At 37.3% G+C, this 14937-nt stretch overlaps 2 protein-coding genes across 2 annotated transcripts; both read left to right on the forward strand.

Annotated features, from left to right (window-relative positions):
- The first annotated feature begins 6837 nt into the window (after nucleotides 1–6837).
- LOC106172449 (uncharacterized) lies at nucleotides 6838–8140 on the forward strand. Its single transcript, XM_013553174.2, has 2 exons — nucleotides 6838–7107; nucleotides 7279–8140. The coding sequence occupies exons 1-2, from the start codon at nucleotides 6891–6893 to the stop codon at nucleotides 7914–7916; spliced, it is 855 nt and encodes a 284-aa protein (XP_013408628.2). The 5' UTR covers nucleotides 6838–6890; the 3' UTR covers nucleotides 7917–8140.
- A 3876-nt stretch (nucleotides 8141–12016) lies between these two features.
- Nucleotides 12017–14226, forward strand: LOC147761435 (uncharacterized). The gene is made up of 2 exons (XM_087013597.1): nucleotides 12017–12458; nucleotides 12630–14226. The coding sequence occupies exons 1-2, from the start codon at nucleotides 12242–12244 to the stop codon at nucleotides 13265–13267; spliced, it is 855 nt and encodes a 284-aa protein (XP_086869723.1). The 5' UTR covers nucleotides 12017–12241; the 3' UTR covers nucleotides 13268–14226.
- Nucleotides 14227–14937: the final 711 nt, after the last annotated feature.

Genomic DNA, 14937 nt, shown 5'->3' on the forward strand with positions numbered 1-14937 from the left:
GTCTTGGTGGGCTTTCATATTTTTCAATATATCTCATTTATTTCATGGGGTTATTTTATTGGTATTTGTAAATGACGTTGAATATCAATACTTAAACAATTAAGTTCAAACACGGTCGCGAACATTAATAAAAGAAATTGCTCTCAGGGTATCTTGAAGCTTCCGTGGAAGAAAACGTGTTGAGGAAAAACAGGAAAAAGAGCGTTATATTAAAGAAAAAATGGGAACTGCTGTAATAAAATGGTTCGTTATCCTAATTCGTTTATGCTTTGAGGATTTGTTTCTGAAGATTATTTCATCTGAAATATTAAATAATTTAAAAGATTGATTATTTTATAACTTGAAGCGCAAATTCTGCGTCAGTACGCAATTTTATTTTATTTTATTTATTTATTTATTTATTTTTTTTTTTTTTGCAAATTTGTAAGCTTATAACACCGTGCTATAAAGATCTACTCAAGAAAAAAATTTGCTTGGGTAAAATTGAGTACGGAATGAACTGGAGACACTTGGCTTGTCATTAAGTTTACACGAAAATATGTCAGGTAACTTTATACCGTCTTTGAAAGAGTAAAGATTGAAAGATAATTTTAGACAAACTTTGACGGGGGAAATACCTACAAAGAGTAATGGGCTATTTCGCCAACATCTTGTTGAACATTTTACACTGCAATTCTATTCAAATAAGCTAAGGAACTAATTGCCAAATTTATACTCTCATCACATAACAGGGGGATAACCAGACCTGCAAAAATTGTACGCACATATTTAAAAAAATTACAAGCACATACAGCAAAATGTAGACTTACGCAAAACATGAAGGACAGCGTAATCACAGCAAATGTACCTCATATAGTAGCTTAATTTCCATTAATAATAAAATCATCATTTAAGTCAAAAATATTCTCGCGATTTAATAACTATTTTAATATACCCAGAACGGTATATTTATTTTAAAGGCGGTTAACTGAAATATAGTTTTATGATTTGTTTGTGAAAATTGCCCATGTCACCCTGTTAGTTTTGAGGTCTAAGCTGGATCAAGTCCGTGTTAAAATTCCTATGAAGTTGTGCAGGAAAAATTCTTCCTTTCTTTCTCTAGCTCCTCGATAAACCTGGTGTTCAGATTTTATCTAGTACCCCCAGGTCTACGGGAGCTGCGCTTTGTAACTAACGCACAGGTAGATTTTTACCTGAGATAACTGGAGTAAAGCTTAGATAGAGAAATACAAGCAAGACAAATTGAATGCCATTTAACCCTCTAATTAAGAGGTAAAGGAAGTTCCAGTTAGATGGATGATTAAGATAGGACTTGTAAAGGTAACGGTCATTGTTTACCTCAGTTTAATAAAAGTATGCAAGACGGAGTGTCAGCGGTTTAATAAAATAAATTGAATTCCACAAATAACATGGACCTCATATGCAATAATCAACATTTCCCTTAACTCATTCAAATGCAGTGTTTTATACAACTTGGGATAACCATAATGAAATGCTTGTTAAAGAAATGACTAGACGGGAAATGGTTTTACACAGCTTCACGAGGATTTAGACCCCTCGGGTAAGAGATTTGAATGAGTATAAAATTTTATCAGAAGCCAGAGAAGTCATCTTACAGGTAGACAATGCAGCTCAGTTTGACAGCTAAGCACGCTCTGTTCTCCAGTTGCTCGATTGTCGTCATCGGACCACGTGACCACGTAGCTCATTAACTCCCAGGCCGAGCATATAGGACGTTTTTTAAAGCCAAAAATTTACAAAATGAGCTTTTAATTTGTGTATTTGGATAAAGATATCGTTAGTTGGGCATGTTTTCTGAAGAATATGTTCCGTTGAAGCCATTCTGACGGTATGAAGCAAATCCTTTAATGCATCTTTACCAGAAAGTGTACAGATGGTTCTCTTTGTGGCGTGTTGTCAAGGTTACGCATGCAGACAGCACTTGTGGTTGTGTTATTAACCCAGCCTTAACGAGCTGTTATAACGTCCATGCCCGCTGCCATGGTAACATGCAATGTGCATATTAGTATAGTCGTGTATATACTAAACCCTCTGTGTGTAATAAAGCGCCAACCTTCTAACGGGGAATCTAGCCCCAGGAAAAAGAATATAATACAAACTGTAACAGTTGGAAATAGAACGGCGCCCGTATACAATAACAACATGCATTATGTAATATCCCACACGCAAGCGCAGTAGATACTCCAGCGCAGTTGACTACTGCAATTATACTGCAAACATGCCTCAAATCTGGTTCGATTTGGGAGCTAAGTAGCATATTTGAAACATGCTTCTATCATGCTGCTAATCTAGTGCATTAATGCTCCTCTCTGTACAAACCTATGTACTTTTTGGAGTAGAATTGCAGTAGGCTATACTGCATTTCTACTGCAAATATGCTCCACACCACTAATGCGGTAATGCTTCTGTTGTAAAGCAAATTACTTACACTTTCACTAATCACAGATAATAATAATTAAAGCGGAATCAAAAGAGTAAAAGGACAGAGAGTTATTGAGTGTAAGTTAAGTTTCTCCAAGAGTCAACAAGTGTAGAACATGTTTTTAGTGTCAGAAAAAGATGGAAAAGGTCAAAGTCAGTAACAGTTAATGTGATTGGTTAATTTCATAACATATAATAATTTTGATCATCTATTTATCACATGATAGCTGAGTTTTGGATAAGGTCCAAGCATGAGTAATCCAAATAATATTTTAGATATCTTTAATTGAAAACAAGTTTCTTAGGGATTACCTAATAAGGAAATGTTGCATAGTGACTTGCAACATGAGAATGGAAAATATTTTGTAATCACGCAAAGACAATGGGAAAGAAAACAAGTAAATGCGTGATCAGTACGGAGAAATTGAGTATAGATATTTGTGAAGTTGTAAGAAGCAAGAGTCGGTGAATAAACGTTCGAAAGCTCCAAACTGCTGTCGTCATTCCTCACTATAACACTTCTTTGCTACTTCGATACTCCTGAATTTTCGTGCGGGATATCTTTGTAAATGATCAACGCTGAGCACTGTGATATGTAAGTTCCATACCTTTCACATCCTCACTACCTCATGAATGTCACAGATAGAAGGGTTGCCAGCGAATTTATGTTTAAACCCTTAGTACAGACTGTATCGTTGATGAAGTAAAACAATGCCTTCGTTGAATAGAAATCTGTAATGGGGGCCATAACTCCTTAACAAAATCATATAAACAAAATGACTGAACGGGACTGTAGCCCATACACATGTGGTCGAATATGCCAATTTACCTGATAAATATTGTTCAAGAATGAAGTTACGCCCCATACCGAATACCTTTGTCACAACCCTGTACACCCTTAGCAAAATTCTGGGTTTCTGGCAAACTGTTGCCGCAAATTTGCTGCAAATCTACTGCTGTTTATCCACTTTCTTATGGAATATATTAAAATCTTAGTCTATACCTTTTTTTAGTTTAATACAGTATTATATAAGTCAAAATTAATGTCGTGGGATAACTGGGTTAATATATAAGAATAGATGACTCTGCGCTGATGTGGGTACGTAGTTTCATTGTCCGGGGGGGGGGGGGGGGGGGGAAGGGGGGTGGAAGTAAAAATACCTACGCTACAAAAATGCTATACAAGGTACCTTACAATTTATAGCTTGTTTAGTATTATCTCTAAGTTTAGTTATTTGGCCAATTGTTCATTATGCGGTTTTTCTAACATGAGTTTATTAGTCTTTACGTTTCAGGAACTTGTGGTAACCAATGGCAACCAATCTTAAATTCACCCTTTTATACTCTTCATTTTGAAAGTCACCGTCTGCGGTATGTAAACCGCCCATATGAATAAACTGCTGTTTTTCGTAATCAGAGGGCCGTATGGTGAAATCCGCCATGATGACAAATATGAAGGCTGGAAGATTTAAAAGATCTTCTGTACAAGGATTATACAAGAAATGCCTTTCTTTTATTTTACTTGCCTGTTGTGTAATTACGGCCTGGTATCTGTTGGGGACCGATAAACTTGTATTTCACAAGCGCAGCAAACATGTAAGAAAACTAGCAATACATAACGATGCTGTTGGACACGACATGTTGGGTTTCAATCACACGTTTCCAGGGAAAGATGAACCTTTAGAATTCAAGACAATTCGGCTGTCAGAGACAGGGCATTTTTTGTCAGATTCTCTCAAATTTCAAGCAACTGAGACAGCAGAACCGATTGAAAATTTTATAAATTCCGTGACAGGTTGGACTTCCTGGGCAGAGTCATTACCTACCAATTTTTCCAAGGAAACTTTAAGATGGCAAAAAGCAGCAGATTCCGGGCTGTACGTGTTCTCTGCATTTTATGATCCACGTGTGAAAGGCAGGGAAGTAAAAGTAATTTCAGCGGCATGCGAACCCGTAGAAAAACACATGCCTTTATATTGTCGACTTTGGTTTGAGGCTGAACACAAATACTATAATGGAACTGTCAGAGGGAAGATATTGAAGGAAGACGTTCGCCGAGGAGTGCTTGAATATATCTTTAGGATTGACAGAACTTTTAGGTATTTTAAGATAAACATGTGTAATGCATATTTGTGATGTTTTTGATTATATATACAGTGTGTGTGTGTGTGTGTGTGTGTGTGTGTGTGTCACAGGCAAGATTGAAATCCAGGCAGATTCTAAATCCGCCTAGGCGAGATACAGACAATATTTAATTATGAGTACATTAATCACATACCAAATAAAGCCATTTATAAAACAGAACATATAGTTTAGAACATGTTTGTTTAACATTTTTTCATATGTAGGGTAAACCGCAAGAAACTGCAACATTATCGAGGTATCATTTTAGCATTATAGTGACGCAATGACGTGGATCATGTTTGTAGTGGGGATGCAGCATAGCACACTGCACGTATACGGCAAAAAGGGGGATTGCACAGAAAGTAGCATTATTGGTTTAACTACTTGCGTTTGAAACCTGTATATTAGCTGCTTTTCTACTGCTCATTTTTACGGCATCGCTCCCCTGCTTCAAATCTCCGGCAAAAATGCGAATGCGACCAGCACTATTTCCCTCTACTTAAATTTCTGGACTTATGGTCTTGTTGAGGCAAACAGAGATACACGTGTTTGATTTTCGACAGCCTCCTGCTTAACGTTTCCTCGTGCACATCATTTATTGTTTTGTTACCCTCGGCTTTTGATTCATAAACTGCAGTCCATTTGAATGTTATAGTAATGAGCCTTTTAAAAAAATACTTGTGTCAAATAAACAAAATCATGATAGTAATGTGAAATTATCAAAATGGGTAATTAAATGTCATCCAAATAGACATCAAGGTGCTTTACCAAACGTTAAAAAAATAAATAAATAAAACATAAGCAAACAATCAATAGCTGCAGAGGTCTTAAACTGTGAAAACTAAGACATCACTGTATTGTTAAAGTCCCATAGTTACTTGGTCAATTATTCATTGTATACGACTTTGGATGTGTTCTTCAATTGCAAAACGATTTTGTTGACACCGGGGCCAAAATGATTTTTGTTTATTCCGTGACCGTAGCATCAGGTTTTTCATAAATTGAGGCTTTATGTTTTATAACCCACTTTCTGGTTATAATCGTGTTTTTATGCCCAAGTCTTTGCTATCAACATGTAAAAGCACTTATACTGTTGACTTTAAGGTAGTTTCAAATAAAATTGCATTAATATATTTTAGCATCCCGGGTCACATCTTTACAACTCCATTTATGAAGACCAAAGTGAGTCTCACGGTGAATTTGTTACTCCACATGTCAGGAGCGGATCCAGATATATTTTCTGACATTATAACAAATTATCATTGTTGGCTTATCCTCCACTGCCTCCCTCCCGACTAACTGATATGTACATTTATTCAAAAGACGGTAATCCTTCATATTGTGACTAATGATATCATAATTTAATTTTGTTTGTGACTTGAATTTCAATCTCGCCCAGGCGGATTTAGATTTTTTTTCCGGATTTCAATCCGTATTATTTGTGTACGTCTGATTTCAAACCGTATTATTTGTGTACGTCCGATTTCAATCCATATTATTTGTGTACGTCTGATTTCAATCCGTATTATTTGTGTACGTCTGATATCAATCCATATTATTTGTGAAGGTCTGATTTCAATCAGTATTATTTGTGTACCAAAAAAACCTTGATGAACAACCTTGAGCGCATACAGATACAACAGTATAATTTTGAATTTCCCAAAAAGATCAATATGCGTCATCATTTTTTTTTTTTATTCCCGTCATTCATTTTGATTTCATTTTCACTTTCCAGAATTAGGAGCAGCATTGTGTACTGTAATGTATCAGACATACCACGACCAATAGCTGTGCAACTGATAGCAAATATCACCGCAGAATCTCTTCAGTATTTCTTGGCGGCTAAAGCCAATCTGTCGTATGTCTTGTCAGACAATTTACTTTTCACAAAATATCTTTGGGTGAAAAGAATCCTAGAGGGTGCATTCAATTAGCTCTCTCTCTCTCTCTCTCTCTCTCTCTCTCTCTCTCCCTTTCTCTCTCTCTCTCTCATAAAAGCACAAACACACAAGCACAAAGGAACATGTAGCAATCACATCTAATGTTTACCTTTTTCAAGATAAAAACATGGAAAAATAATCACTTTCCTTTTATAAGGACTGTCTGATACATGTATCATTTTATCCCCACTTTCTCCCAAATTCAGCAAAAAACTCACGTTATTTCACACTTTTTCTGCGCCATGCCGTCAGATACAAATCTCACTCTAACATACCAAAGTACGTGTACTAGCACCCATTGTCGGTAAAGACTTTGGGTGTGTCACAAAAAGATAGTGGGAGTGTAATATTATCTTTTCTCCATCTAGGCTTTATAAAGACTTCATGCCGCCAGTCCTTAAAGTGCTAGATAGGTCCAAGGGTTGGATTGACAAACAACAGGAATTTGGTGTGTGTATTCACAACGCTCTCACCAACTACAGTGATATCTCATGGTTCATCCAAACGCTGGAACTATATAAAATGTTTGGGGCACAACAAGTCTTCGTTTATCATCGATCAAGTAACATCAGCTCCGTTCTCGATTTTTACGTAAAACAAGGTGAGTCTTGGCTTTATCATAGTTTGTCCCAAATTCCAAACCCTGGAACTGTGTAAGATTTCATAGAGATAATATAAGCATTGTGATGTGGCATCACTTCAGGGCACAACTACCGCATTCTACCAACATAGCAATATAACGCAATGATCATATACCAGTATTTTATTTCAGGATTCGTCACTGTAATACCGTGGAATGTGACTGCAATTGAAAAGGGTCTAGGGAATCGAATGCGATATGGCTACAAACGGCTTTCACTGCAAAACGACTGCGTGTTGCGTAACATACACCGGTTCAAATATCTCTTAATGCACGACATCGACGAGATCATCGTGCCCTACTTGCACGAGAACTACTCCGCCATGATACAGAGTTTTCCTAGCAGAGCTGCCTACAGGTTCAGCAATGCATTCTTCCCGCTTGTCTTCATCGACAACGTGACTGTGTACGAAAACAGAACTGGAGATAAAGATGGACGAATGTTGCGATACAAACCGGTAGCACTCTTAGCAACAAAGCGGTTATATGTTTGGTTTGGCGGTGGTCGATGGAAAATGATCATAAGACCGGAAAAAGTGAACCTCATGACAACCCACAGTGCCATTAATGCCACCAGCGTCTATGCTGTGTTGCCTTCCGAAGCCATTCTGCATCATTTTAGGCAAGGAAGCCCAATCTACATTAGAAAAAACAAGGTCCTAAAGAAAAACTTTCTTGAGACACGCATGTACCATTTTAAGGACAAATACCTGGCACGCTTAGAAACGACTGAGAGAATGATGAAGAAGAGTGGAATTGCATGGCCTTGATGTAAATTTATCATATATGGTCTACTTTGACTTTCTGTCGATACGCGTTATTACGAGATGTGGTGGTATTTGTATATTGGGGTTTAGATATTAAATAAACAAGAACGTACACAAACACGAACATGTATGCAAAATAACTAAAAAATCACGTGCACAATTGAAAATCAGAATATTTCCACACACGCTGAACACGCACATGAACAGGTAGTACGATATGCCATCAGGACCGATAAACTCCTGACTGAGCTTAATTCAAGTTTGTTGATATGGTCACTCTGAAGTACACAGGGGGTCTGTTTGCTTAATATATATTGCTATACTATGTATTTTGTCAATATTTTTAATGCAAATTTCAAGTGTGGGACGGGCTGCTCATTGGGATAACCACCCTGTCCAACAGCAGATCAGAATTATCAGCATTGAGAAGGAAAAGATTGGAGATGTTTTGAGAGAATATAATACAGGATGGAATTATTTTCTTCTGCTTTGGGGTGGGGGCACTGTATTGTGCTAGTTGTGCTTGTTGTAACAATTGTCGGAAAGTTATGATAATTGACCACCATAGAACTGTACGCAATATCATTTGTGATACATCTAGCCCCATAACCATCCTTTAGTCACATTTTCTGTTATTAAAATTACTAAATACATCTCTACCATAAAGTGTAAGGATAGCTCTCTTTGCAGCGTAGAATGTGTTGTCAAGGTAACGCATGCAGTCTGCATTTGTGGTTGTGTTATTAACCCATCCTTTACAAGTAGTTATAACGTCCATGCCCGCAGTGTACATATTAGTATAGTTATGTGTATACTACACCCTCTGTGTATAATAAAGGATCAACCTTCTAATGGCCAATCTAGCCCCAGGAAAAAAGATACAGAACAAACTATAACTGTAAGAAATAGAACGGCGCCCGTATACAATAACAACATGCATTTTGTAGTATATGTTTGTAAATTACTAATGCTGCGCACTATGATATAAGTGTTATAGCTTTCACATCCTTGTGAATGACACAGGGATACCAGCGAATATTTCTAAAAATCCTTAGAACAGACTGTATCGTTGATGAGGTAAAACAATGCCTTTATTGAATGGAAATCTGGGGGCCCTATATCTCCTTAATAAAAGCATTTCAACCAAACTTACTACACAGGATTGTAGCCCATACACGTGTGGTCAAGTATGCCCATTTACCTGATAAAATTTTGTTCAGGAATGAAGGTACGTCCCATACCGAATTCATTTTTCAAACACCTGTGCACACTTAGCAACATTTTGGGTTTTTTTCCAGTTTATCCATTTTACTTAGGGAATTGATTAACATTTTAGTATCTATCTATCTATCTATATATATATATATATATATATATATATATATATATATATATATATATATATATATATATATATATATATATATATATATACGTGTGTGTGATTCGTTTAATACAGTATAATAAGCCAAAATTTATATGCCTTGGGATGACTGGGTAAATATACATATAAAAAATATATGACTCTACAATGATGTGGGTAGTTTCATTGTCGGAGGGATAAGTAAAATATACATTTATTTTCTACTCAACAAAAATGTCATTCAAAGTACCTTATCATTTTGAATTTGCTTAGTATTCATCTCTAAGTTTCGGTATTTGCTCAACTGATCGTTATGCGGCTTTTCTAACATAAGTTTATTTGTCTTTACGTTTCATTAACTTGCGGTAACCAATGGCAACCAATCTTAGACTCACCCTTTTAAACCTTTTATTGTGAAAGTCCCCGTATGCGGTATGGAAACCGCCCGTATGAATAAACTGCTGTTGTTCGTAACCAGAGGGCCGTATGGTGAAATCCGCCATGATGACAAATATGAAGGCTGGACGATTTAAAAGCTCTTCTGTACAAGGATTATACAAGAAATGCCTTTCTTTTATTTTACTTGCCTGTTGTGTAATTACGACCTGGTATCTGTTGGGGACCGATAAACTTGTATATCACAAGCGCAGCAAATATGTAAGAAAACTAGCAATACATAACGCTGCTGTTGGACACGACGTGTTGGGTTCCAATCACACGTTTCCAGGGAAAGATGAACCTTTAGAATTGAAGACAATTCGGCTGACAGAGGCAGGGCATTTTTTGTCAGATTCTCTCAAATTTCAAGGAACTGAGACAGCAGACCCGATTGAAAATTTTATAAATTCCGTGACAGGTTGGACTTCCTGGGCAGAGTCATTACCTACCAATTTCTCCAAGGAAACTTTAAGATGGCAAAAAGCAGCAGATTCCGGGTTGTACGTGTTCTCTGCATATTATGACCCTCGAGTAAAAGGCAGAGAAGTAAGAATAATATCAGCGGCAAGGCAACCCACAGAAAAACATATGCCTTTGTATTGTCGACTTTGGTTTGAGGCTGAACATAAATACTATAATGGAACTCTCAGAGGGAAGATATTGAAAGAAGACGTTCGCCGAGGAGTGCTTGAATATATCTTTAGGGTTGACAGACGTTTAAGGTATTTTAAGATAAGCATGTATAATATACATTTGTGTTGTTTTCCATATTATATGTGTGTGTGTGTGGGGGGGGGGGGGGGTCACAGGCAACATTGAAATCCAGGCAGATTTTAAATCCGCCTAGGCGAGATACAGACAATATTTAATTATGATTACATTAAAGGGATAACTCTTCGTATCAGATATATATTTCATAATAAAAAAATTGTGAACAACTAATAGAAATATATATATTCTGTTGAACCACAAAACGGCTATTATTATGATATCTGATCTGCTCTTTAGATCACGTGAACTCCATTATGGCTATACTCTGTTATAATCTCTTAAGAGGTCTTAAACTGTGAAAACTAAGACATCATTTTATTGTTAAAGTCCCAAAATTATTTGGTCAATTATTCATGGTATACTACTTGGGATGTGTTCTTCAATTGCAAAACGAAATGATTTCTGTTTATTTCGTGACGGTAGCTTCAGTTTTTTTCATAAATTGGGGCTTTATGTTTTATACCCCACTTTCTAGTTTCAAATCTTTGCTATCAACATGTAAAAGGACTTATACTGTTGAGTTTAAGGTAGTTTCAAATAAAATTGCATTAGTATATTTTAGTTCGTGTGTAAACATACAGACAGTCAACAGGAAAGAAAAAAAAAGCATCCCGGGTCACATCTTTACAACTCCATTTATGAAGACCAAAGTGAGTCTCACGGTGATTTGTTACTCCACATGTCAGGAGCGGATCCAGATATATTTTCTGACATTATTACAAATTATCATTGTTGGCTTATCCTCCACTGCCTCCTTCCCAACACGACTAACTGATATGTACATTTATTCAAAAGAAAGAAATCCTTTATATTGTGACTAATGATATCATAATTTAAATTTGTTTCTGACTTGAATTCCAATCTCGCCCAGGCAGATTTAGATTTTTTCCGGATTTCAATCCGTATTATTAGTGTACGTCTGATTTCAATCCGTATTATTTATGTACGTCTGATTTCGATCCGTATTATTTGTGTACGTTTGATTTCAATCAGTATTATTTGTGTACCAAAATATCTTGATGAACAACCTTGAGCGCATACAGATACAACAGTTTCATTTTGAATTTCACAAAAATATCAATATGCGTCATCAGTTTTTTTTTTATTCCCATCATTCATTTTGATTTCATTTTCACTTTCCAGAATTAGGAGCAGCATTGTGTACTGTAATGTATCAGACATACCACGACCAATAGCTGTGCAACTGATAGCAAATGTCACCACAGAATCTCTACAGTATTTCTTGGCGGCTAAAGCCAATCTGTCGTATGTCTTGTCAGACAATTTACTTTTCACAAAATATCTTTGGGTGAAAAGAATCCTAGAGGGTGTATTCAATTAGCTCTCTCTCTCTCTCCCTTTCTCTCTCTCCCTTTCTCTCTCTCTCTCTCTCTCCCCCTTTCTCTCTCTCTCTCTCTCTCTCATAAAAGCACAAACACACAAGCACAAAGGCACATGTAGCAATCACATCTAAAGTTTGCCTTTTTCAAGATAAAAACATGGAAAAATAATCACTTTTCTTTTATAAGGACTGTCTGATACATGTATCATTTTATCCCCACTTTCTCCCAAATTCAGCAAAAAACTCACGTTATTTCACACTTTTTCTGCGCCATGCCGTCAGATACAAATCTCACTCTAACATACCAAAGTACGTGTACTAGCACCCATTGTCGGTAAAGACTTTGGGTGTGTCACAAAAAGATAGTGGGAGTGTAATATTATCTTTTCTCCATCTAGGCTTTATAAAGACTTCATGCCGCCAGTCCTTAAAGTGCTAGATAGGTCCAAGGGTTGGATTGACAAACAACAGGAATTTGGTGTGTGTATTCACAACGCTCTCACCAACTACAGTGATATCTCATGGTTCATCCAAACGCTGGAACTATATAAAATGTTTGGGGCACAACAAGTCTTCGTTTATCATCGATCAAGTAACATCAGCTCCGTTCTCGATTTTTACGTAAAACAAGGTGAGTCTTGGCTTTATCATAGTTTGTCCCAAATTCCAAACCCGGGAACTGTGTAAGATTTCATAGAGATAATATAAGCATTGTGATGTGGCATCACTTCAGGGCACAACTACCGCATTCTACCAACATAGCAATATAACGCAATGATCATATAACAGTATTTTATTTCAGGATTCGTCACTGTAATACCGTGGAATGTGACTGCAATTGAAAATGGTCTAGGAAATCGAATGCGATATGGCTACAAACGGCTTTCACTGCAGAATGACTGCGTGTTGCGTAACATACACCGGTTCAAATATCTCCTAATGCACGACATCGACGAGGTCATCGTGCCCTACTTGCACGAGAACTACTCCGCCATGATGCACAGTTTTCCTAGCAGAGCTGCCTACAGGTTCAGCAATGCCTTCTTCCCGCGTGTCTTCATTGACAATGTGACTGTGTACGAAAACAGAACTGGAGATAAAGATGGACGAATGTTGCGATACAAACCGGTAGCACTCTTAGCAACAAAGCGGTTATATGTTTGGTTTGGCGGTGGTCGATGGAAAATGATCATAAGACCGGAAAAAGTGAACCTCATGACAACCCACAGTGCCATTAATGCCACCAGCGTCTATGCTGTGTTGCCTTCCGAAGCCATTCTGCATCATTTTAGGCAAGGAAGCCCAATCTACATTAGAAAAAACAAGGTCCTAAAGAAAAACTTTCTTGAGACACGCATGTACCATTTTAAGGACAAATACCTGGCACGCTTAGAAACGACTGAGAGAATGATGAAGAAGAGTGGAATTGCATGGCCTTGATGTAAATTTATCATATATGGTCTACTTTGACTTTCTGTCGATACGCGTTATTAAGAGACGTGGTGGTATTTGTATATTGGGGTTTAGATATTAAATAAACAAGAACGTACACAAACACGAACATGTATGCAAAATAACTAAAAAATCACGTGCACAATTGCAATTTAGAATATTTCCACACACGCTGAACACGCACATGAACAGGTAGTACGATATGCCATCAGGACCGATAAACTCCTGACTGAGCTTAATTCAAGTTTGTTGATATGGTCATTCTGAAGTACACAGGGGGTCTGTTTGCTTAATATATTGCTATACTATGTATTTTGTCAATATTTTTAATGCAAATTTCAAGTGTGGGACGGGCTGCTCATTGGGATAACCACCCTGTCCAACAGCAGATCAGAATTATCAGCATTGAGAAGGAAAAGATTGGAGATGTTTTGAGAGAATATAATACAGGATGGAATTATTTTCTTCTACTTTGGGGTGGGGGCACTGTGTTGTGCTAGTTGTGCTTGTTGTAACAATTGTCGGAAAGTTATGATAATTGACCACCATAGAACAGTACGCAATATCATTTGTGATACATCTAGCCCCATAACCATCCTTCAGCCACATTTACTGTTATTAAAATTACTAAATACATCTCTACCATAAAGTGTAGGGATGGCTCTCTTTGCAGCGTAGAATGTGTTGTCAAGGTAACGCATGCAGTCAGCATTTGTGGTTGTGTTATTAACCAAGCCTTAACGAGCTAATATAACGTCCATGCCCGCTGCCATGGTAACATGCAATGTGCATATTAGTATAGTCGTGTATATACTAAACCCTCTGTGTGTAATAAAGCGCCAACCTTCTAACGGGGAATCTAGCCCCAGGAAAAAAAATATACAGACTTGACATTTAATATGGAATATTAAATATCTAATATGGAATATATGGAATATTAAAGGTATGTCTAGGTAAAAATGCGTTCTTTTCTCAAAAAACTCAGATCTCACATAAGATATCTGACTGAAGAAGTATGAAGTCAGGTGTGTCGCTACCAATTAACTGACTACCAAGTCTTTTGCACTGCTGCATTGTGTAATATGCGGTGATATAATTGGGTAGTGCTCCTTTGGGCTGGTCAAAGCTTGGCTTTGATGAAGCATGGTTCTTTCAAAAAAGTATCCATATGTCGGCAACTACTGTATCGAAGAATTTGAAATATTGCATGCAAGCGGTCGGGTTTTCAGTGCGTAAAATGAGTTGAGCAGTGTATTATGAAATTGTTAAGCTGAGCCAGAATGGCGCGGAAAAAACAGACATTGCCAGACAGATAATTGTGTCAAACGGAATGGTCTGCGGTGTTTTATAGAGTTATGCCCAGACTGATGCACCTACACAGAGACCATGCCCAATGTATCGACGTCTTACCACCAGGGTACAGGACTCACTGTCCTTCAGGATGTGCTGCTGCAATTAAACCAAAACCACACAGTCTGTTTTGAATGAGAAGCAAATTGTCACCAAAGCGCGTTTTTCGTAGGCTCTTAGCGAACACCAAAATGGTTTCAGCAGGTTAGGATATCAGGCGACCTTTGAGGAAGCCACTGTAATAAGAAAAACAGCGTAGTCTGTTTCTCTAATGAATTGGGGACCATGACCGTCAGATTTCACCCGTA

Source organism: Lingula anatina, chromosome 5, assembly GCF_051362555.1.
Source record: "Lingula anatina isolate TDL-2025a chromosome 5, LinAna3.0, whole genome shotgun sequence".
NCBI classification, from domain to species: domain Eukaryota; kingdom Metazoa; phylum Brachiopoda; class Lingulata; order Lingulida; family Lingulidae; genus Lingula; species Lingula anatina.